Here is a 22,530-nt window from a genome sequence, read left to right on the forward strand (position 1 = left end):
TGAAATGAAATATATTATTTGGTCCCTTCCTCTTGCAGTTGAAAACATCTCTGTCTCTCATTAAAAGCAGTTTTTAATAGCAGAGGAATTGCTTCCTTATTATACAAAATGTATTAAAATTGCTTCCTTATTATACAAAATGTATGAAAGATAAGGGGAAGAGAAAAAAGAAAATAAGAGAGTAGCAATTGCCATATAAATTTTTAATAAAAGATTTAAACTTCTGACTCCCTAAAAATTAGAAAAAGAACCAAGCTTCAAACTGAGAGCAGCATTTATTTCTAATATTAAACATAATGACTGTGGGTAACTATTTTTCCCCTGGGAGCCTCAGTGAAGTAAACCATTTACTTTTCATCGGTGCTTCTGGAGAGGAAATATTATTTCATTTGAAATCATTCATTTTAAAATTATTTGACTTGGACTTTAGCCCTGTTATTTTTGTAGCATAAAATAATATTTTTAAAGAAATATTTTTTAGGTTTGATTTGATTCATCATTTTCTTAATTGGAAAGATTCCTTATAATTTTATAATTAATGTTGGTTAAAAAAGAAAAGAAGATGTCTAGATAGGTTAAACAGGGAGTTTCCCTAAATGAGGCTGAAATTATTAGCTCAAACATTATTAGGAAAATAATAGAAATGTTTATGCCTAAAAGTATATGACTCAAAAAAGTATCCCTACCAAAAATGTATCAGCAGGGCTAGGTAGGTATCCTTTTAAGCACTATACTTTTCTTGAAAAAACATTGTCTTAGATAAACAGAATCCAATTGAATACAAGTGGGAATATTTCTTTGGTTTTTAAAAAGGAAGGTATAGAATGATTTGCTCTAGATTTTCATACATGGGTGGGGACAGTGTGAGGACCAGAGGACCTGCCAAAATAGAAGCGAGTTCTCTGAGTCCATCACCGTATCTTTCTTGAAATTATCTCCTATCTTGATTTCTGAGCTACAGTGTAACCTGTGTACTAGAGGAAAGAAAGAAGTATTTTCTGTGCTGCTTCAGTCATAATTTTGATTTTAAATTCTCCTCTCTGGGCTCAGATTTTGAGATGGGTTTAGAGAGAAGTGCAAATGCGTACAGAGATGGGTGAGAGTTTCTTGGAGGTAGGTGTCATTCTTCCTAGTGGCACTCAGAGAATAAGAGGAATTGTTCCAGCAGGGAATAGCATGAGAGCAACTACAAGAGTCAGGGGCCTTGGGAGGGAGGAGAGAGCACTGAGGTATAATAGCAATGAGGGGGTTGGTGTCATCAGTCTTAACAGGAAGAGAGGCTGCTCAGGGAACTGGACATGTGGCTTGTAATGCCACTGACCCTGTGGCCATTTAGATAAATGTAGGTGCTGTTCTTACCAGGTAGGGGAGAAAGTGCAGCTTTGGACACAAAGTTCCAATGTGCACATGGCCAAAAGGCAATCACAAGGATAACAGATACATTCTCTACAGCTAGGAATAATAGCATGCTTTATTTTGGATGTGTACTCTCACAAAGCATTAGATAGTGAACAAAGTCAGAAGGAAATTGCAAACTCTGTGAAGAATAAGATTTTTGTCTGTCTTATTTACCCCTAACTCTCTAACAATAGAAAAAAAGGATTGTCTATAAATATTGACCCATAAATGAAGTAATTGTCACAGACGAATTGGAATCCTAGAAGGGGAACGAATGGATTCGGACAAGGAAAATCAACCCTTAAAGCAGAATCAAGACCTGTTTATAGCTGTTGCTATCAGAGCTCTCCTAATCTCTGGGGACGAGGAATTATACTTCAACAAGACCACAACTGTATGAAACCTATGTAATAGGCCTAAAGCAATATTTCATGAAGCAGGTATGGTTTGCCACTAAGGTGCCCCAAATATTTTTCACTTATTTCTTCTTTCCATTAAAGATCAAATTTAAAGAACATTTTTAGACTCTATAAGTCAGATATTGAATCAGGGTTGGCCCCAAGTGATTATCCAGAAATTGCTACAGAAATGACATGGCAGTGGTTTCTACCCATTTAGCATCAGTCAAAGGCAATTGTATAAAGGGCATCCTCACAGGGACTGACACTAAATGATCCTCTGGTGGGCAGTGATCTGAATTAGGGTGATCCCCAGGGACAATCCCTCTAGGGTTTTCATAACTCCTCTGCCTCCTCTTCTCCTCTCACCCCTTCACTGTGAGCAGCCCTCGGAATCTCAGTTATTATTTTCCAGTGAGTCTTACCTTTGATCATGTGGCTATCACTGTTTCAATGATTTCCTATGCTGATGCCTCTGAACGTAGCATCCCCACACTAACTCTCCCCCAAGCACTGATCTCGTATCTTCCACTATTTTCAGTAAAACTCAGTATTGCTGAATTCTTCTGGCTACCCAGTTACAAAACCACAGTCATTTTTAATTCATTCCTCCCTCTTTTCCCCACCAAGTCCATTTGATCCTACGTCTCTCAAATCTTGATCCTTTTCATCTTATGCCTGATTTGGTGTAGTCATTTATTAACATATCACCCTGCCTCTTGAATCTCTTTTCCAGATATGCTGTGGCCAGAATTTTCTTCTTCTTTTTTTTTTTTTTTCCTGAGATAGAGTCTCACCCTGTCACCCAGGCTGGAGTGCAGTGGCACCATCTCGGCTCACTGCAACCTCCGCCTCATGGGTTCAAGTGATTCTCCTGCCTCAGCCTCGCAAGTATCTGGGACTACAGGTGCGTGCCACCATGCCTGGCTAATTTTTTGTATTTTTAGTAGAGATGGGGTTTCACCGTGTTAGCCAGGATGGTCTCGAACTCCTGACCTTGTGATCTGCCTGCCTCGGCCTCCCAAAGTGCTGCGATTACAGGCCTGAGCCACCGTGCCCAGCCCAGAATTTTCTTTCTAAATTACCACCTTGACCATATTTCTCTCCTATTTAAAAACTCCTGGTGACTTTCTGTTACCCCCATTCAATCTTGCCTTTGAGAATTTAAGTGATCTGATCCCCCAAGCCATCCAATATGGGCCTCTCTTGTCCAGCCAGTCTGCTTTTTATTCCTGAGTTCTCCAGAAATAATTTGTTGATTCTGAATGTTATGTTTTTGTTCATGTTATTCTTCACTTGGAAAGTCCTTCCTTGCTGAAGGCCCAGGTCAAGTTGTATCTCTCCCATGAAGACTTTTAAAACTGTTTCATTCTTTGATCTCCTACTTTTTGTACTTATCATCTACTTTTTTTGCCTTTTTTTAGAGACAGAGTCTTGCTCCATTGCCCAGGCTGGAGTGCAGTCGTGGCATAATTATAGCTTGCTGCAGTCTCAAACCCCTGGCCTCAAGCGATGCTTCCACCTTGCCTCCCAAAGTGCTGCGGGATTGCAGGCATCAGCTACTGTGCCTGGCCCTGCTGTCAACATTTTGGTCCTTGCTCACAGGCCACTTTGAAATATGATTTAACTGGTTCACCTTCTTGTTTTAGTTCTCAGCATAATACTATATGAATACGAAGGACCCCAATAAATATATATTAATGCAATGAATACAACTATGGTTAAATGGAAAGCAAACCCTACTTGGAGTTACGTATTTCAGATTTGGTTCTCAGCTCTGCTGCTCCACAGATAAATGACGAAGAGAAAGTCACTGTTCCTCACTGGTTCTCAATTTTATTATTTTAAAGAATCACCTGGATCACAGGGCAAAGTCTGAACAATTAAAAAGATACTGCAACTTTGGTTGATAACTGTTAAAACTGGGTGATGGTACATGGGGGTTTAGTAACTATTCCATCTACTTTTGTATAAGTTTGAAAATTTTAATAATAAAGGATAATAACAATCACACAGGAGCACTAGTTAAAAACAGAGAAATTAGGGTTTAATAGATTCCTAGATATCTCCTGTAAATTCTGATTTAGTGCTTTGAGGTAAGGTTTCAGGAATCTTGTTTTTATAGCTACAGTGTTATAAATGTCGTCTACCTCTCTGAACCTTTTTCCTAACCTGTAAAATTGGGACATCGTATCTACCCTACAAATCTAATGTAAAAGAAATAAGATGTATAAAACATGTAGTTCAGTTCCTGGCTCATAATCTGAAGTCTAATGCATGTTTAAAATAGCAGAAGTCTGATCCCTGCAGAAAAGACTCATGCTTTGATAAATAACTAGTGACCATTTATCCCTGAAGATGAATTTAGACAACCACAGCCAAGAATGAAAAAGAATAAAAGAAGTGAAAGAATTTGATTAAGAGTAGTAGTGACACATCCTCTCTTTTTCATGGTCTGCTAAGTGATTTGACCCTTTCTTGGAATGAACCGCAATGCTATTTAATTTAAAGAGCTCAGAGGTAACAAATTGCCAACAACTAGGGTATTTCATGGATGGCCTCACTAGACTGGTGACTAAGCTAATTTTGAACAGCTGGAAGGGCTTATCCCGCTCACACAAATCATGTATAGTTCAGACATTGTGGAGAAAATCACTCTGAAAAGTAAACAAAACACACCTCTTCTAAGCAAAGTGTAATTTAGGATTATTGAAAAAGGAATTCTTAGACTTCTAGTAGACATATTTTTGTTTTAAGCCACATAAATATTTGTTTATAGTAATTGCTTATGAATAACTAAATAGATTTAACACAACAATTGCACTTCATTTTCTTTAGAATTTTGAAATGATTTTGTTTTTAGTTGAATGAATCATACCATTCTGAGTTATATCTGTCCCTTGCTTCAACCTCCACCCCCGCCCCCATCCACAGTTTAGTCCTCGTGGGATCCTTCTTTTACTCTTCTTCACACTGTCAGAGAAAACTGTTCCAATAAGGTAAAATCTAGACAGCAGAAGGTTAAATAAGCACAGGAATGCTGGAAATAACGCTACTTAATAAATTAAGCTACTTTATGTAGCTTAAAATTGGAGGTAGCATTGACCATAGTAATAGGTCTGACACCATTCATTCATTTGTTCATTCATTCAATAAATACTTAGTGAGCTCTTGGGAATTCTCAGATGAATTAGACACTGTATTTCCAAGGGATCCCTTTTAAGACCAATACAAATAAGGTAAGGTTGAAAATAACACAGGTGGGCATGGGTGGCTGCTGGTGGTGGTGAAGCCAGCACAAAGTTATCACTCATCAGGATAGGCCTACCTGAGGACGAAGTCTTTTACTTGGGCTTGCAGGAGTCACCGGGGTTGACAGGAGTGGGCCGGGGGAGCTGTCCTAGCCTAGCTGAGCCCTCCCAACTACCCATAGTATGCATTGGCTACAGACATGGCTTAGGTTAGAGCAATATTTTGTAGCTACGGAGAATAGCAAGACTTATATTAGCATGACTGATGTAGAACTGAGTCCACTGGCAACATGTATTAAACAGCTGCTCAAATTTGCCACAGTGTGCAACTTGAATGAGATGCCAATTTAGTTTTTAATCCTGTTGTAAACTGACCATTGCTTAGCTCATTCCTGACAGACCCCTTTGAAAAGCAGAATTCGAGGTTTAGATTTTTTTCTAGTTTATCTGAAGAGTATAGGAATATTGTGAAGAAATTTTGGGTAGAGAATCTGAAGGAAAAGATAGATCAGACACAGACAGTATCTTAAAACTCATATCTTGGATTGGTTTTTCCAAACAGTAAAATATTGCCTGTATCTTTAAATGCAGAGAAGCTAAAAGTGGTAGTTAAAGCTGACTTCAAAAATAATTAAATTATTTTAAATAATATATATGGGTCTTTACTGATACTAGTTTCTGGCTATTTAGAAATGATAACTGTTTTTAATCTGTAATGAAACTATTGCCACATTCAATATATACTCCACAAGACATTAGTAAAGAACTAAGCTTTTAATGTCTGAATATGAAACATGTAATGAGCATTAGAAAAGCAATTATTAGGTACATATCTACCATAAAATGTTCAAACTGGATGTAGTAGCAAAGAAAAGACCTTTCTAATTACCCCTCAGTTCAGCATCAGAGACCCACAGGCCCTGTGATAGCAATGTCTGTCTCCTTCTCACTTTTACTAAAAAGTAAACTGTGGTTCCAATGGAGGTGTTGGGGACACATCCAGATCCCAGGGAGCAGCCTTAAGAAGAAATCTCAGCCAGTGGCTGCATCTTCCCAGACACTTCCACATAAGAGATCAAAATGAAAGGAATTGATAGCTGGCCAACAGCAAAATCTCATTCACTTTGACACCTGTAACTCAATTCCTCATAAGTGTGATTAAGATAGACTGGGAGGCTACAACCCTTGCACTGTGAGTATTGATCATCCGTCTTTCCCAGTGGCTTCTGGCAGTCCCTCTCCCATTGTATTGTGAGACAGCTGAACCACTTGGGAGATTACTTCTGATTAAGTCAAGTGAATTAATACATCCATCATCTTACATATTTTTTGTGTGTGGTGAGAACATTTAGGATCTACTCTTATAGCAATTTTCAAGTATGCAATACATTATTATTAACTATAATCACCATACTATACCATAGATCTCCAAAACTTATTCATTCTGTTACACTGTAACTTTGTACCCTTTGGCCAACATCTCCCCATTCCTGCTTCCCACCCTGCCCCAGCCCCTGGCAACCACCATTCTACTCTGTCCCTATGAATTCAACATTTTTAGATTCCACATACAATGAGATCAGGCAGTATTTGTCTTTCTATGCCCAACCTCTTTCACTTAGCATAATGGCCTCCAGGTTTATCCATGTTGTTGCAAATGATAGGATTTCCTTCTTTTTAAAGGCTGAATAGTATTCCATTATTATTATAGTACATTTTAAAATCCATTCATCCATTGTTGAACTAGATTGATTTTATATCTTGGCTATTGTGAATAATGCTGCAATGAACATGGAAGTGCAGGTATCTCTTGACATAATGGTATCATTTCCAGAAGTGGGAATACTGGATCATATGGTAGTTCTATTTTTAAAGTTTTGAGGAACTTCCACACCATTTTCCATAATGGCTGTGCTAATTTATATACCCACCAACAATCCACCAGGGTTCCCTTTTTACCACATCCTCACCAACACTTATCTTTTGTCTTTTTTATAATAGCCATTCTAACAGGTGGTTTTAATTCCATTTCCTTGGCAATTAGTGTATTGAGCATTTCTTTCATACCCTGTTGGTCATTTATATGTTCTCTTTGGAGAAATGCCTATGTAGATCCTTGGCTCGTTTGAAATCTGTTATTTGTTTTATTGTTATTGAGTTGTTTGAGTTCCTTAGAACATTTTAGAGTTTTCAACTAATGCCTTCAACTCGTTTTGATTTATCAAATTGCATCACTGTTAACATTTTTGTGCCTGGAGCCATCCCAGAAATTATTCCTGGTTCCTGGCACTTAGAGTGATTAAGTAGACAGAATGAAAGGAACAAGAATATGGACATATTAGGATTCTAGAAGATGACAGTTTTCATTTAGCTAGATGCCCTTCTAAGACTACAGTGGACCTTCTGTGTTCTGCCTGTCCAGCAATCCTTCCAGCTCAGTGCTGGTTCATAAGTTTCATCGTTTCAAGTGCCATAAGAAGTTGACACTAAACACTTCCACACAGAAAGATATAGAGTGCCTACGTCGTGCCGTCTTTCCTACTCTCATCTTTAAGTGTTAAATACATTTTCACAGGGATTTGGTTTAGGGACACTGTTTTACTTTCACCCTATAACCCCACATAAAATTTAGAAGAGAGTTTTTGTTCTTTAGAAAGTGCAAAATTAATATTTATTAAATGAGGTAGGTAAATCAGATTTTATAGGTTAGGGCAGATTGGACATTTACATATATATATGTAAATTTTCCTATTTTCTTCAGGCCTACCAATTTTATCCTATTCTCTCTTTAAAATAATCTGAATGATTATTGTTCTCTCAGAGATATCCTCTTTAGACTTATCTCTTTCTTTCTTACACCCGAATGATATACTCTGATTTAAATAGCCTAAGAAATTAGCCCCTGAGAAATGTCAGCAAAAGGAGAAACAAAGCTAGCTGAACATATGAGTTATTCCCTAAATCTAGGAAATTTCTGAAAGAACAGATGAAACGTTGTAGCCAGTGTCAAAACAAACAATGAAGCAGAAAAAGCTACTGTGTCTTCATCCTGACCAGATGAGCACTCTTGGTGTGGCCAGTGAGTCTTCCTTTTTCCATTTGTGTGTGCAATAGAAACCAGTTTATGATTTTACAGGTAACCTAATGCCAAGATTGCAAAATGGAGCATAGTCTGCAAAAATATATAATTGTGTAAGTGTCTATGTGTGCATGTGTGTGAGATTAATATGGCACATTAGGTTTCCATTTTAGTGCTTTTTAGCTTTGTCCTGTCCATTCCCAGAAAAGCTGGTCAAGCTTTTTTTGAATCACTTCTGCACTGTTATGATTCTGATGATCAAAAAAGATACCCACAGGTTTTCTAAAGCACAGCATTTCACAACCTTATGTCAGTCTGAAACAAAATGAAACAAAACACAGCAAAATAAAACAAAACGGTTACATTAGAAAAGATTAAATGGAATGCTTAAAGAAATTTAGAAACATTTAAAACTGGAACATTTTAAGAATTAAAAATAAATTAAAATTGCTTTACCAAACAAATCTTGATTCTTTTCTTGCTATTTGAATAGGAATGGGGGGAAGTTTCACTCATGTAAATAAAATGTAAAATTATGTTTTGTTAATGACTTTCTGCAGGGTGTGGAACGTTTAAAGTTGGCTGTGTATAAAGCCATCTTGTTGGCATCTGCTCTTAGGGATCCCTCTGTCTTAAATCTCCAGAGAGGCAGAATGACATCACGGTTAAATGTGTGAATCTTGGCATCAGGATGTTCTGGGTCCAATGCTAGCTTTGCTACTTATTGGCTATTTGAATTTAGGAGAGATAGTTGAGCTTGCTTAGAGTCAGTTTCCTCATCTACAAAATGAGGTCAATAATAGTAACACCTCAGAGAGGTTATGAGAATCAAATAAAACCATACATATGAAGTAGGTAGCTCAATAGCTAGTTGTCAGTGCTCATAATATAGTCAACAAATAGCTGTTGCTGCTGTTATTATCTGATCTCAGGCATGAGGTATGAATTTAAATATATTGCATTTTCCAGGGAGAGTTTCTAATTGTTCTATAATGGATTTTAATTGTTAAACATAAATCAAGGACTTTTTTTTTTTGGTTTTGAATGTGGATGGAGGCAGGGTGCTTTCTAGTACTCCTGCATTCTCTACATGGGTAAACCCAATCTGTCCTTCTGTATCACTTTATTTTTCCAAGGACATTGTTGGTGGCAGGAATAAATCTGAGTGACATGCCAAAATGGTAAGTGAAATTTTCTCCTCTCTCATCACTACTATAATGACATGGTTTACATCCCTCTTCACCTAATTTATTCATCCACCCACCTCTTCATCCATCCAGTTATCCATCTATCCTCTACTAAGTGCCAGGCATTGGAGTAATGACATGAATAAGGTACATCTCTGTTTCCAAGGACCTCAAAGATAGTCAGGGTTGGGGTGAAAGGAGGTTGGTGGTAGTTGGGGTCTCAGACACTTAAAGAGATAATTATTCTGCAAAGAACTTAGTAAAACGATTGTGATATACACAGGATTATATGGAAAAAGTGACATCAAGGACTTCCCACAAAAGTTTCTTTGCATTGGATTTTAAAATTCACAATCTCTGTATAAAGAACTTTTTCCCTGGCAATTTCTTTATACCAACATGCAAATGGATTTAAATATTCTACAAATTAGATTAAGGTCCTTAGTTGTTGACAGGAATACACAGAGCTATTTAGCTTTTCCCTGTAAGTTTAACCTCGTTAGTTATCTTTAAAACATAACATACATGTGTATCACCACTAATGTTCTGAAAATGGACTAATGTCTAATCATGGCTTGAGAGCTGCAGAATGTTTAATGTGAACCAGACTTTGAAAAGACCCAGCTGAAGTGCAATTAACTCAGTGAGGTAAATCATTGGAGCCTCATTTTCTGTGTGTGTTGGTGGGGTATATACTCACAGAGTGGGAAGAACACTTGTATTTCCATTTATTTCATTATTTCATTTATTTGGACATTGGTTAGTTAATTGGTCTTTTATTAATCCATCCCTTGTAACACATAGACTTACAGTCATGTTCTAATCCTCCTTTTAAAGCTGCTTCTTTGGAAGCTTTTTTTTTTTTTTATTTTTGACGGAGTTTTGCTCTTGTTGCCCAGGCTGGAGTGCTATGGCACAATCTCGGCTCACTGCAACCTCTGCCTCCTGGGTTCAAGTGATTCTCCTGCCTCAGCCTCCTGAGTAGCTGGGACTACAGGCACCTGCCACCACGCCCGGCTAATTTTTTGTACTTTTAGTAGAGGTGGGTTTTCACCATGTTGGTCAGGCTGGTCTTGAACTCCTGACTTCAGGTGATCCACCATCCTCGGCCTCCTGAATTGGAAGCTTTATGTGTCATAAATTACCTCAAGTAAATTTCTTCTGTTAGATGGTAAGCGCCATTTAGAGTATGGGTTATTGTCATTGTTTTTGTTACCTTTATTATTATAATCAAGGACTTGAACATGTCAGAAGAGAAAAGAAATCCTGTGATCGTAACAAGACCCTGCTCATTTGTACATAATTCCAAAATCTTTAAATTCACACTGATTTGGGCACATTTATTAAAGGAACAGTTATTATAGAAATCTTACTCTACCCTCATTCTATCTCCCCAGTGTTTTTCTGGTATTTACTTTAAAGACAGTATCAAATTACCAGAAATGTAAAGCCCACATCCCTAATGTGTATGTGAAACCAAACTACATTTGATTGTAGTTGAAGGAAATTAATCCAGCAAACAGTCTGGATTTCAGTTTGCGGTTTACAATATTTGTATTTCTGCATCTTCAATTCTTTCAGAAACTGATTTATCTTCAATAGGTTATGTACCATCCATGATTTACTTCTCTTATAACATAAAAAAAGAAATACAATGAGGAATAAAGACAAAGGCCGGGCGCAGTGGCTCACGCCTGTAATCCCAGCACTTTGGGAGGCCAGGGCGGGTGGATCACCTGAGGTCAGGAGTTCAAGACCAGCCTGGCCAATATGGTAAAACCCTGTCTCTACTAAAAATACAAAAATTAACCAGGAGTGTGCCCATAATCCCGGCTACTGGGGAAGCTGAGGCAGGAGAAATCACTTGAACCCAGGAGGTGGAGGTTGCAGTGAGGTGAGACTGTGCCACTGCACTCCAGCCTGGGCAACAGAGTGAGACCCCATCTCAAACAAACAAACAAACAAACAAACAAACAAAAACATTAAGAGTTGGAAGAATAATAAGAAAAAAAGTCAGTAAGGAGTGGAGTGACAATACAGATGGAGCAGGCAATGAATTAATGTGACTTTCAGATCCTTTACTTCAGTTTTTTGGTACATTTGGCCTGATGTAGAATGTCCTACGATGTAGGATATAATTTTGAACATGGCAAGGGACCTAGTATGTGATATCCATCATCTGTCATCCTTGTCTTTCCTGCAGTTCAGGATGCCACTTATCCCATTTCCTGTTTTCATACAGTGTAGGGCTGAAGCAAGATCCAAACAACACTGTGATACAAAAGAGAAACAGAGGGCAGCCTGCTCATCTTGGAGGGCACAGAAAGACTAGCGAGACACACACAAAAAAAGCAGGCCAGGCGCGGTGGCTCACGCCTGTCATCCCAGCATTTTGGTAGACTCTTGTGGGCGGATCACCTGAGGTCAGGAGTTTGAGACCAGCCTGGCCAACATAGAGAAACCCTGTCTCTACTAAAAGTACAAAAATTAGCCAGGCATGATGGTGGGCGCCTGTAATCCCAGCTACTCGGGAGGCCGAGGCAGGAGAATCGCTTGAACCCGGGAGGCGGAGGTTGCAGTGAGCCAAGATCGCACCATTGCACTCCAGCCTAGGTGACAAGAGTAAGACTCTGGCTCAAAAAAAAAAAAAAAAAAAAAAGAAAAGAAAAAAGCAGACCTTTTTTCATGTGACTCTTATGCCTGTTACAAGTAATGCTGGCAAATCCTTCCTGATCTTTTCACCACCAGAAAGACAGGATAGAAAGGCAGAGAGGGATGGAGGGAGAGCAAGAGGGTTAACATAGCTTGTTCATTTATTTACTCACCAAACTAATATTTATTGTTTGTTATGTGACAGGCACCAAGGTTGGTTCGGGGAATTTGAAGATGAATGAGTTACCACCCTTGCCTTCAAGGTGTTTCAGTCTAGCAAGGAGAACGATGTTTAAACCAGTAATTAAGCTTGATATGGCAATTATTTTAATGCTGAGCCACAGCTCTGAACAGAAGGGGCGCAGATGTGGAGACACAAGCTCATCCTTTTATTGAGTTCCCTAATAAAGAGCAAGATGCTTAACTCTGTTGATCTCTAGCTTCTTCATTAAAATGGGTGGGAGAGCATCTTCTCACTTGCAGACAGTGCATGTAAAGTGCCCAGAAGAGTGCTTGACACATAGTGGGCATTCAGCAAATGGTAGAGTGTGGATGTACTACAGGGGCTATGAAGGACTCAAGGGCAGTAGGACCATAGGAGGGGTCCTGAAGTCACACGTCAGATATGCAAGAAAGAACTTCTTGCACACCGCAAGAACACTAGGTAACAGGATTAGCAAGGAGTTGCCACTGATGAGTTGGTCCCTATTTCCCAACTTGCCTTCACTAGGTGGAACATTTCCTTTAAGGTTGCAAAGGGAGGTCAGTGCGATGGCTCACACCTGTAATCCCTGCACTTTCAGAGACCAAGGTGGGCGGATCACTTGAGTTCAGGAGTTCGAGACCAGCCTGGCCAATATGGTGAAACCCCATCTCTACTAAAAATACAAAAATTAGCCGGGTGTGATGGTGCATGCCTGTAGTCCCAGCTACTCAGGAGGCTGAGGCAGGAGAATCGCTTGAACCCAGCAGGTGGAGGTTGCAGTGAGCGGAGATCGTGTCACTGCACTCCAGCCTGGGTGACAGAGCCCTGTTCCCTGCACTGGACCCCACTCCCTCTCCCTTGTCCTCCCCAGCCTCTGCCTCCTGCTCTCACTTACTGCTCTGATGACCAGCCAGGGCAGGCCTGGAGGCTGAGGTCAGTGGTTTGTTGGGACAAGGGCTGGGTCCCAAAAAGCCCCACAAAAATTAACCAGGTGTGGTGGTTTGTGCCTGTAGTCCCAGCTACTCAGGAGGCTGAGGCAGGAGAATAGCTTGAACCCGGGAGGCGGATGTTGAAGTGAGTCGAGATCTGCTGCACTCCAGCCTGGGTGACAGAGTGAGACTCTGTCTCAAAAAAAAAAAAAAAAAAAAATTGTAAAGGGAAAAGACTGTAATTTTTTCCTTTAGTAAGGATAACTCAGGTGAGAAGCCCATTGCATTTTTATTGCACCAATTTCTGACACTTAAATGTCTTTCACATGAGTCACCTATTGGCACTTAGCTCCTTGTTTACATGAAGAATCCCGTGTCTCCACTAACCTCCTTCCCTTCTAGGCCTTCCATATATTTTCCTGTTGCCTTTCTATCAACTCTGTGGTTTACTATATTTGAGAAGCATTATGTTTTGAAGTCATATATTATATACAGAGAAGTGAAATAGAATATTTGGTCGTTGTTGCCACTTGTGAATGAAAAGTGGCTACTATTGGGTAATATTTATTGAGCTCTAATTATCAGGCACCACACGTTCTATGCATTGTATCAGTGCTTCTTGGCTTTTGATGGAAATACATGGGATATGGAGATCTTAAAATTCAGGTTCTGGTTCATTCAGTATGAGAGTAGAGGCCAAACGTCTACAGTGCTGACAAGTTCAAGGGTGATGCTGCTGTCCACAGGCTGCATTTTGAATAGCAAGACATTGTACCATTTGATCCTGACAACAACCCTATTAGTTAGAAATTACTTCTTATGGCCAGGCACGGCGGCTAACGCCTGTAATCCTAGCATTTTGGGAGGCCGAGGAGGGCGGATCACGAGGTCAGGAGATCTAGACCATTCTGGCTAACACGGTGAAACCCTGTCTGTACTAAAAATACAAAAAAAATTAGCCGGGTGTGGTGGCCGGCGCCTGTAGTCCCAGCTATTTGGGAGGCTGAGGCAGGAGAATGGCGTGAACTCGGGAAGTGGAGCTTGCAGTGAGCTGAGATCGCGCCACTGCATTCCAGCCTGGGCGACAGAGCGAGACTCCGTCCCCCCGCCCCCCCCCAAAAAAATTATTATTTCCTATCTATGGAAACTGAACCGTAGAGAATTTATCCAAGGTCATGTTGCTAGAAAGCAGTACAGCTCGGGCTCTAAATCCAGATTTGCGTCCTGGAATAGTGTATATAATCTGGATTTTGGAAATATTCTCCAACATCCAAAGGTGATCTGATGCTGCCTGAAACAAAATTCATAGTTTTAGTTTAAATTTTGACCCGTTTAATGAAATTTCTTTTTAATTTCTCTTTATGAAAGACTGTGTTAAATGGTGATTCAAATGTGTTGGATTTTGCTTCTAAAGGTATGTAGAGTTTAGTATGATTTATTTGCCAAAATTATGGCCTAGGAAACGTCGTGCTATTGATGGAATCCGCATTGAACACAAGAGGAAATTGCTAGGGAAGGATGCGTGTGAGGAAAGGAAATCCTCAGGCTGATTTATTGTTCAGCGCTGAGTGTAAACACTGTGCTATCCTTGTCACAGCCAAACGAAAAAGGACGCAATCACTGTCCTGAACAGATCATTCTTTTAAAAATAATATTTTGGCCTGCTTATAAAGTATGGTTCGTAATAAAAAATTTGGGCTACAGAAATATAATACAATTAAATTATCCAAACTCCCATCTTTTTGTTTGTTTGTTTGGTTTTTGAGAGAGTCTGGCTCTGTCGTCCAGGCTGGAGTGCAGTAACTGGATCTCAGCTCACCGCAACCTCTGCCTCATGGGTTCAAGCGATTCTCCTACCTCAGCCTCCCGAGCAGCTGGGACTACAGGCGCGTGCCAACACGCCCGGCCAATTTTTTGTATTTTTAGTAGAGACGGGTTTTCACCGTGTTAGCCAGGATGGTCTCGATCTCCTGACCTCGTGATCCACCCGCCTCGGCCTCCCAAAGTGCTGGGATTACAGGCTTGAGCCACCGCGCCCGGCCTATTTTCTAATTTTAAGTGAATGCATCTCAAAAGGGTGACGAAGGACCACATTCCTATTGAACAGCAAGAATTCAATGGGCAATATCTTGCCACAAATAATTTAAACATTAATTGTGGTTTTGAGGGGCAGTGTGCAGTGGGAGTAAAAGGGGTAGGGTTTAGAGTCTCCAAAAGATTTACTTAAGAAACACGAATGCACTGCTTGTGCACTGCGCAAAAGTTCTGGGGTCAAGTTCCAACTTTCACTAAGGATCCCAGAACAGCCCGGCAGGAGCTGCCCAGGGCTAACGCGCTTTGCTCTCAAACCCGGCCGCCAGTCGCCGACGCATGCGCAGTCTAGCACCGTGGCACAGGCCTTTCTCAAGCAGGTTTTTGTGGGGTCAGCAAAAGGACCAGAACAGCAACGGCGAACAGTTCCGAGCCTGACAGTGCAGGGGGAAACCAGCTCCAAGTGAAAATCACCTCGCGAGGAAATAGGCTCAGGGATCGGGGCGGTTTCCGCAGGCGTCTCCACACACGCACTCTCACTCACTCTCAGGGTGCCAAAACACCACTAGGGGCAACTAGGAGGAATAGGCTGAGGAATCAGCTATAGAGAATGGAGGGGATAGAGCTGCAAGGGGCGAGGGGGCGACGATCTCTAAAACTTTCAGCCCCGTGCTCTACTGATGCTCTGGGCACTTTTTTCATTGCTCTGGGGAGTCTGGGTGCCCCAATTAATCCGTCGCTCCTTTGAGCATTTGTTGTTTAGGGGGTCCTGGGGGACCCCATCGTATTACAGTATTCAGCCACACTCCCGGCAAAGCCGGGAAGCCGCCCCGAGAGAAGACCCCAGGACGCCGGGGGCTGCGTGAGCCCCGCAAGGCTGCAGGCGGGGGCGCGGGATCCCCTTTCTGGCCGCCGCCCCCCTCCGCCGGCCCCTCCCCCGCGCCCCGCCCTCGGCCACCGACCCCAGCCCCGGCCGCCGGCGCGCTCCCACCCGCGCGTCTGGGGACTTGCGGACCGCAGCGAGACCGGCCGGCGTGCTGGGCATGCTCAGTGGCGGGCCGGGCGCTGGAGTCGGAAGCCTGTGCGCGGCAGCCGCCGCCGAGCCGGCCGGGGCGCACGGAGAGCGCGCGGGACTAGCTGCAGCGGCGGCCGGGTCGCGGCGCACCCGGGCCGGGACCGGAGCCGAGCCTAGCGCGGCGCCCGCGACCCGTCAGCCGCGGCTCCTGCTCCCTCGATCCCGCGCGGGGAAAGGGCCGGCGGCTGTTGGCGTCGGCGGGGCGCGGAGGAACCGCGGCGGCGGCGGCGGCGGCGGCCGCATCCTTGCCGCCCGCCCCGGCCCAGCCGCGTCCCGGAGCCGTCGGGCATGGAGCCGTGGAAGCAGTGCGCGCAGTGGCTCATCCATTGCAAGGTGCTGCCCGCCAACCACCGGGTGACCTGGGACTCGGCTCAGGTGTTCGACCTGGCGCAGACCCTCCGCGATGGAGTCCTGCTCTGCCAGCTGCTTAACAACCTCCGGGCGCACTCCATCAACCTGAAGGAGATCAACCTGAGGCCGCAGATGTCCCAGGTGAGGAGGCCGGCGCGGGCGCCCCGCCTCCAGCCGGCAGCTCCCATTAATCATGCGGCTAATTTCTTTGTGTAAATGCAAACGTCTAGGTGCGCTGAGCTTGCCCTGCCTCCCAGCCTTCTGCTTTGGGACCACTTCGGCACCACTTTGGCGTTTCCTACCTTGGCTTGAAATGGTTTAGCTCCTCAAGCTGAATGCGAAAGCTTTGCGTCCGGAGATGGTGTGAGGATTTCGTAAAGGCTTTCTGTGAGGCGGGAAAGAAATAAGTTGTCTTAGGGTGCCCTTCACCTACTCTGCGTGTGTGTGGCGCGACAAAGGGAATTTGATCAAGCTCTTCTATAATAACGAAGGGGAGGGACGAAACGAGGTGATGGGGTAATTTGCCTTTAGTCTCTTCTTTTGCTTTGCGTCTTGTACTCATGTTTTCCTGAAAGAGGAACCATGACTTACATAAGGACTCGAGGAAGTGAAGGGCGTTTGGTCCCGTTATCTGTCCAGGAGTGACATTGGTCAAAAGGAAGAACAGGGAGCAGAACCCGGAGGCCGCCCCCAGGGCCCCTGAGCTGGTGGCCAGCCGGCAAGCTCCCGTTTACAGCTCTTCCTAAACCATGTGAGAAGGAGCGAGTCCAGCCTCTCTCAGCAGCGACAGGAAATGAGAAGTTTCACTAGAGATTCCGCTTTTCTTCCTGCAGTGCCCTGCTCAGGTGCTGTGGTGCCGGTCGGCTCCTGGGGCTGGAGCTGCCTCTTTGAGGGTTAAGCCAGACACCTCTGGAAGGTTGGGTGCACCCTAGAGTCAGCTCAAAAGTCACAGTTCAGTGGAAGAGTAGTTTATTTGTCCTGTCGGAAAATTTTTGTACAGAAGGATGTTAAACTCGGTTCAGAGCCTCTTTCTCTTTCAGAATGTTAAAACAAAACAAAACAAAAAACCAAACTGCTTTCAACTTAAAAGGGAGAGGACAGAGCCCTCTCCATGACACATTTCAGCACTAATCCTCTATGACGCAGAGCCTCAGCTACTTAGCAACCAGAGCAGCGCCTTTTAAGAAGGAACGGACTTTATATGATTTAATAAGTATGTATTTAAAGTTAGAACACACACAGTCATCTCTGATTCTTGGTGTCAGTGTTTCATCAGGGTCCCCTGCACTTCAGCTTCTGCATTCCTTGCCTGTTTGCCTTCAGCCTGCTGGTGGGCAGTCCCTAAGAAAGAACAGGCATGGAAGTGGGGAGAGCCATACGTATTTAAAAGTGAGGTAAATTATTTTATACCCCCATAAACATGCATGGTGATTGCTACCTCTAGGTACCCCTTCAGAGTTGTCTCAACTCTGGAAATTCCTTTGAGGGGTTTGGCAGACTTTTCTATTATGGTGGGAGCTGCAGTTAGCTACTCTCACACATCCCCATTTTCCACTTTGCCTGTAGCCTCAGGAGGCAGCGTGGGTCAGGATGCCTTGGCCCACCAGTAGGGAGTACAGTACTGTGCACATTTCCTGGAACTTGTTTCCTGGAACTCTCAGCAGTTGCTCTCAATAATCACGTTTTCTGGACAGCTTAAGACCTTTTTAAACCTCGGAGCCTTTATTTGAATGCTAACAATGGATGAGAATCGTTTTGAATGTGTTTCACTCTTCTCCTCTTATGTTAGATGTAATTTAATCTTTCTGATGACCAAAGATTGTCATTATAAGCATCATTAATGAAAATTGAGCACACACAATGCTCTAAGAGTTCTGTTCCCTAGTGGGGGTAGCAAAATGAGCACACCAGGATACTTGCCCTAAAGGAATTATTACACTATGCTATCAGATGGTAAATCACTGGGTTGTAATAAGGTAAGTAGGACAGCTAATGATCTTCTTTGTGCCGTTGCACTTTTGAGTTCTTAAGTCTGTTCAACCTTGAGGTTTCTGGTTCCAAATTAAGTACAGTTTCTCCTGTAATGTCCTATGAGAGGGTGCTTCCCTCAAATGTGAATCCCAGAAGGCTAGTACCTGAGCCTAGTGATGTCTGTTTTTGCTTTCCTCATGGTTCTTGGCCTCATTGCAGAGAGGCAAGGCTGCTGAACAAGTGGATGCTAGGCCGATGAGTTTGTATCATGCAGGTTGTCATTAAATCCTTTAATGAGACTTATGAAATGATTTTATGAAACAACTTGACATATTTAACATGCTTATAGTGCCTAGCACATGTACTTAATAAATGTTTACTATTAGCAAAATTATGAAAAACATTTTTTCTGCTATTGTTATATTAAGAGTAATAGGTTCCCATAGAAATTTTAAAACAATTGTAGAGGCCTACCGGTTCCTTTGGGCTGATAACCCTAAACATTTTGCCTCTAACTACTCATATCTTTCTTGGGAAAGGTTCTAGCTGTAGTGAATAAACTATTAACCTGGTACAACCCTGTCATGTCCCAGCAGAATGTATTTCCCTGGAGTTAGAGATGTCATTACTAGTACTTGTGGCGTTTTGGTATGTCTGAGAGTCGTTCTGTCTACTTAGATTCTGTTGAAGATATTAATTTGAAATACACTATTTTTTATAGCACATGATCTCCTAAGCTGAGAAATAACTGGAAGCTGTCACTTCTGACTTCTGTGACATATTGAGACTGTAAAGAGCAGATGTTGACAAAAGAAATTTTAATTTATTGATGTTTTGTTTGTAGCCTGTTTAGCTTTCCTGAAAGAGGCTATAAAATGACCAGCCTTTTAAAATGAGTGTTTATTCCAGTGAGTGGGATGCCTTTCTATTCTCTGCTAGCCTTCTGCCTTGTTTGCATTTAAAAAAATAAATAACTGCAAATAATGACTGCTCAATTATAGGTTTGAATCTTGGAATCTTAATAAGTTAGTTGATTATCTTTCAAAATAAAGGCATGGATGGGATCCCAGTTTTCTTACTTATTGTTCTTTCTGGCTGTTGACATCAGTTTGTTTTTGATCTTGCCATCTTGGTAAGAGGATGATCTTCAGTTCAAAAATAAGTATATTTTTTCATGCTGATTTAGCTTTTGTTTTTATTTATGATAGGTTAAAGAGGTAAACATTAATCATTTAGTTATACATTTAACATGTTCCCCTTATTATATAATACAGTTAAATAAAATGCAGTTGGCCAGTGAATATTTAAGAAATTTGGTGTCTGTATGTGTTAGATTTTAGTGTCTATATTTGAGATTTATTTTTCATCTGAAACGGTATTCTAGCCAGGACACAAAGCATATGACTGATTCTGGAAGAGAAGAGCCTACTGGTGATAGCTGTACTGGGTGGGTGGCACATGCTGGGGTTGGGGTGGGGGGTGTGCCTGTGGAAGGGCATGAGTTATTGGCTTGATGTCACTTTTAGTGGTTAAGAAGATCTTCATGAATGCCTATAACCACCCCTAGATCTATCATGAATGAGAGTACCTTAGTCTTAGTTTGAAACTTAAAATTTTGCTTTATACTATGCTTTATAGTAGGGGTAATACATTCAATGAGTTTAGTGGCCACTATGGACAGTATATGTAAACTTTGAATTGTCTAAATGAATAATTCAGACTTCAAGGATTCCTTCAATGAATATTTACTTGTTCCTACTATGTTCCAGGCGCTGTTTTAGACACTGTCTTGGACAAACTCAACAAAGTCCCTGCCCTAAAGGGGTTTGGATTTTAGTAGAGTTGAACCATAAATAAATGACTGTATAATTTATTTATATATTTATATTTTTACATATAATTTATTGCATATAATTATATATTTGTCTATAATGTGCTATGAACCCATTTGAAGCTGAGTTAGGAACTAGAGAGAAATGTAATACAATTTTATAGAAGGTAGTCAAGAAAGTCCTCTCCAAGGGAGTGACAATTAGGTGGGACCTGAAGCGAGTGAGGGAACACAGGAATGTCAATGTTTGGAAAAAAGAATATTCCTGGTGGAGGGAATACCAAGTGCAAAGCTCCTGAGGTCATTAAGTGGCAGGCATACTGGAGGAACAGCAGGGTCAGTGTGGTTGGAGGAAAGTGAGTGTGGGAGAGAGTGGGAAACCTGAAGTCAGAGAGAAAATGGAAGCTCGACTTTTAGGACTTGTGGGCCACTTTAAGGACTTTGGATTTCACTTTGAGTGAAATGAGAGGTCAACAGAGGGATGAGGAGAGGAGTGACATGGCCTGATTTACCTTTCTTTTCTTTTCTTTTCTTTTTTTTTTGTGACGGAGTCTTACTGTGTAGCCCAAGTTGGCGTGCAGTGGCCTGATCTCAGCTCACTGCAACCTCCCCCTCCCAGACTCAAGAGTTTCTCGTTCCTGAGCCTCCAGAGTAGCTGGGACTACAGGCACGTGCCACTACTCCCGGCTACTTTTTTGTATTTTAGTAGAGGGGGTTTCACCATGTTGCCTAGAGTGGTCTCCAACTCCTGAGCTCAGGCAGTCCACCCGCCTTGGCCTCCCAAAGTGTTAGGATTACAGGCATGAGCTGCCACGCCCAGCCCTGATTTACCTTTCCTACAGTTACTTTGGCTACCGCATTGAGAACAGACTGGAGAGCAGCAAGGATAGAAGTGGCCAGGCTAATACATCATTCAGGCAAGAGATGATGGCGGCTTTTACCAAAGCAATAGCAGGGCAGATGGTGGGAAGAGTAGGCTCTGAATATATTCTGAAGATGGAGCCTGCAGGGGTTTATTGATGGACTAGATTAGGGATATGAGAAGAGAGGAGTCAAGTATGTCTCCAGAATTTTTGACCTGAGAAACTGGATGATGAAGTTCCCATTTACTGAAATGGAGAGGACTAGAGGAAGTATGGTGTTGGGGTGTATGTGGGGAGAGGGGAAGGAATATCTGGAGCTAGTTATGATTGAAATGCCTAGTAGACATCTAGATGGGTACGCCGAGCAAGTTGGAGGAGTTGGAGATGTAGGTATAAAGTTTGGAGTCATCAAGGTGAAGATGGTGTTTAAAATCATGAGACTGGGTGATACCACGCAGGGAGTAGTGAAGAAAGAAGAAAAAGTCTGAGTCAGCCATTGGAGCATGCCTGTTCTCGAGGGCAGAGAGATGGGGAGAACCTGTGAAGGAGTTGAGAGGCAATGGCCATGAGGTAGGAGGGAAACCAAGTGAACAGAGTATTTTTGGGAGGAGTGATGACATGTCAAATGCTGCTGATCAAGTGAAATAAGGACTGAGGATAGAAGATTTAAACAATATAAGGTTCCTTGGTGACCTTGACAAAAACAGATTTGGTGATGTGGTGGGCAAACACCTGATAATAGGAGAGGGTTGAGACAGCAAGTATAGACATCTCTTTAGGGAGTAATTTTGCTGCAAAGAGAACAGAAAAATGGGATAGTGGCTACTAGGGGAAAAGAAATCAATATATGGGTTAATTAATTAATTTATTTTTTAGACAGAGTCTTGCTCCATCACCCAGGCTGGAGTGCAGTGGTGAGATCTTGGCTCACTGCAACCTCTGCCTCCTGGGTTCAACCAATTCTCCTGCCTTAGCCTCCCAGGTAGCTAGGATTACAGGTGTGTGCCACCACGCCTGGCTAATTTTTGTATTTTAGTAGAGGTGGGGTTTACCTTTTTGGCCAATCTGGTCTCAAACTCCTGACCTCAGGTCATCAGGCCGCCTTGGCCTCCCGAAAGTACTGGGATTACAGCTGTAAGCCACTGTGCCCAGCCTAGATATAGTTTATTTTCTTATGACACAATTCTTATTTTATACCTATTAAAAGAGCTCTTTAGATGGACAGATTTTCTTATATGGTACTCTTGTGTATATGTGTATGTATGTGAAAAGATATATCTATATATGAAGAATGAGAACATATGGGCAC

The 22,530-nt window shown here is 42.1% G+C and overlaps 1 protein-coding gene and 1 long non-coding RNA gene across 3 annotated transcripts in view; one reads left to right on the top strand and one right to left on the bottom strand.

Moving 5' to 3' along the window:
• LOC109029208 (uncharacterized) overlaps positions 1-17,344 on the bottom strand; it is a 30,291-nt gene extending 12,947 nt beyond the window's left edge. Inside the window, exon 1 of the long non-coding RNA XR_002008279.3 lies at positions 16,859-17,344. This is a non-coding gene — a long non-coding RNA (uncharacterized lncRNA). The remainder of the gene's footprint in view (positions 1-16,858) is intronic.
• VAV3 (vav guanine nucleotide exchange factor 3) overlaps positions 16,180-22,530 on the top strand; it is a 388,694-nt gene continuing 382,343 nt past the window's right edge. The window contains exon 1 of one of the 2 annotated variants that reach the window (XM_019039089.3): positions 16,180-16,697. In XM_019039089.3, coding sequence (XP_018894634.2) covers positions 16,494-16,697 — 204 coding nt within the window. In that variant the 5' untranslated portion in view covers positions 16,180-16,493. The remainder of the gene's footprint in view (positions 16,698-22,530) is intronic. The other variant, XM_019039034.4, reaches the window with a different exon arrangement.

Source organism: Gorilla gorilla, chromosome 1, assembly GCF_029281585.2.
Source record: "Gorilla gorilla gorilla isolate KB3781 chromosome 1, NHGRI_mGorGor1-v2.1_pri, whole genome shotgun sequence".
NCBI classification, from domain to species: domain Eukaryota; kingdom Metazoa; phylum Chordata; class Mammalia; order Primates; family Hominidae; genus Gorilla; species Gorilla gorilla.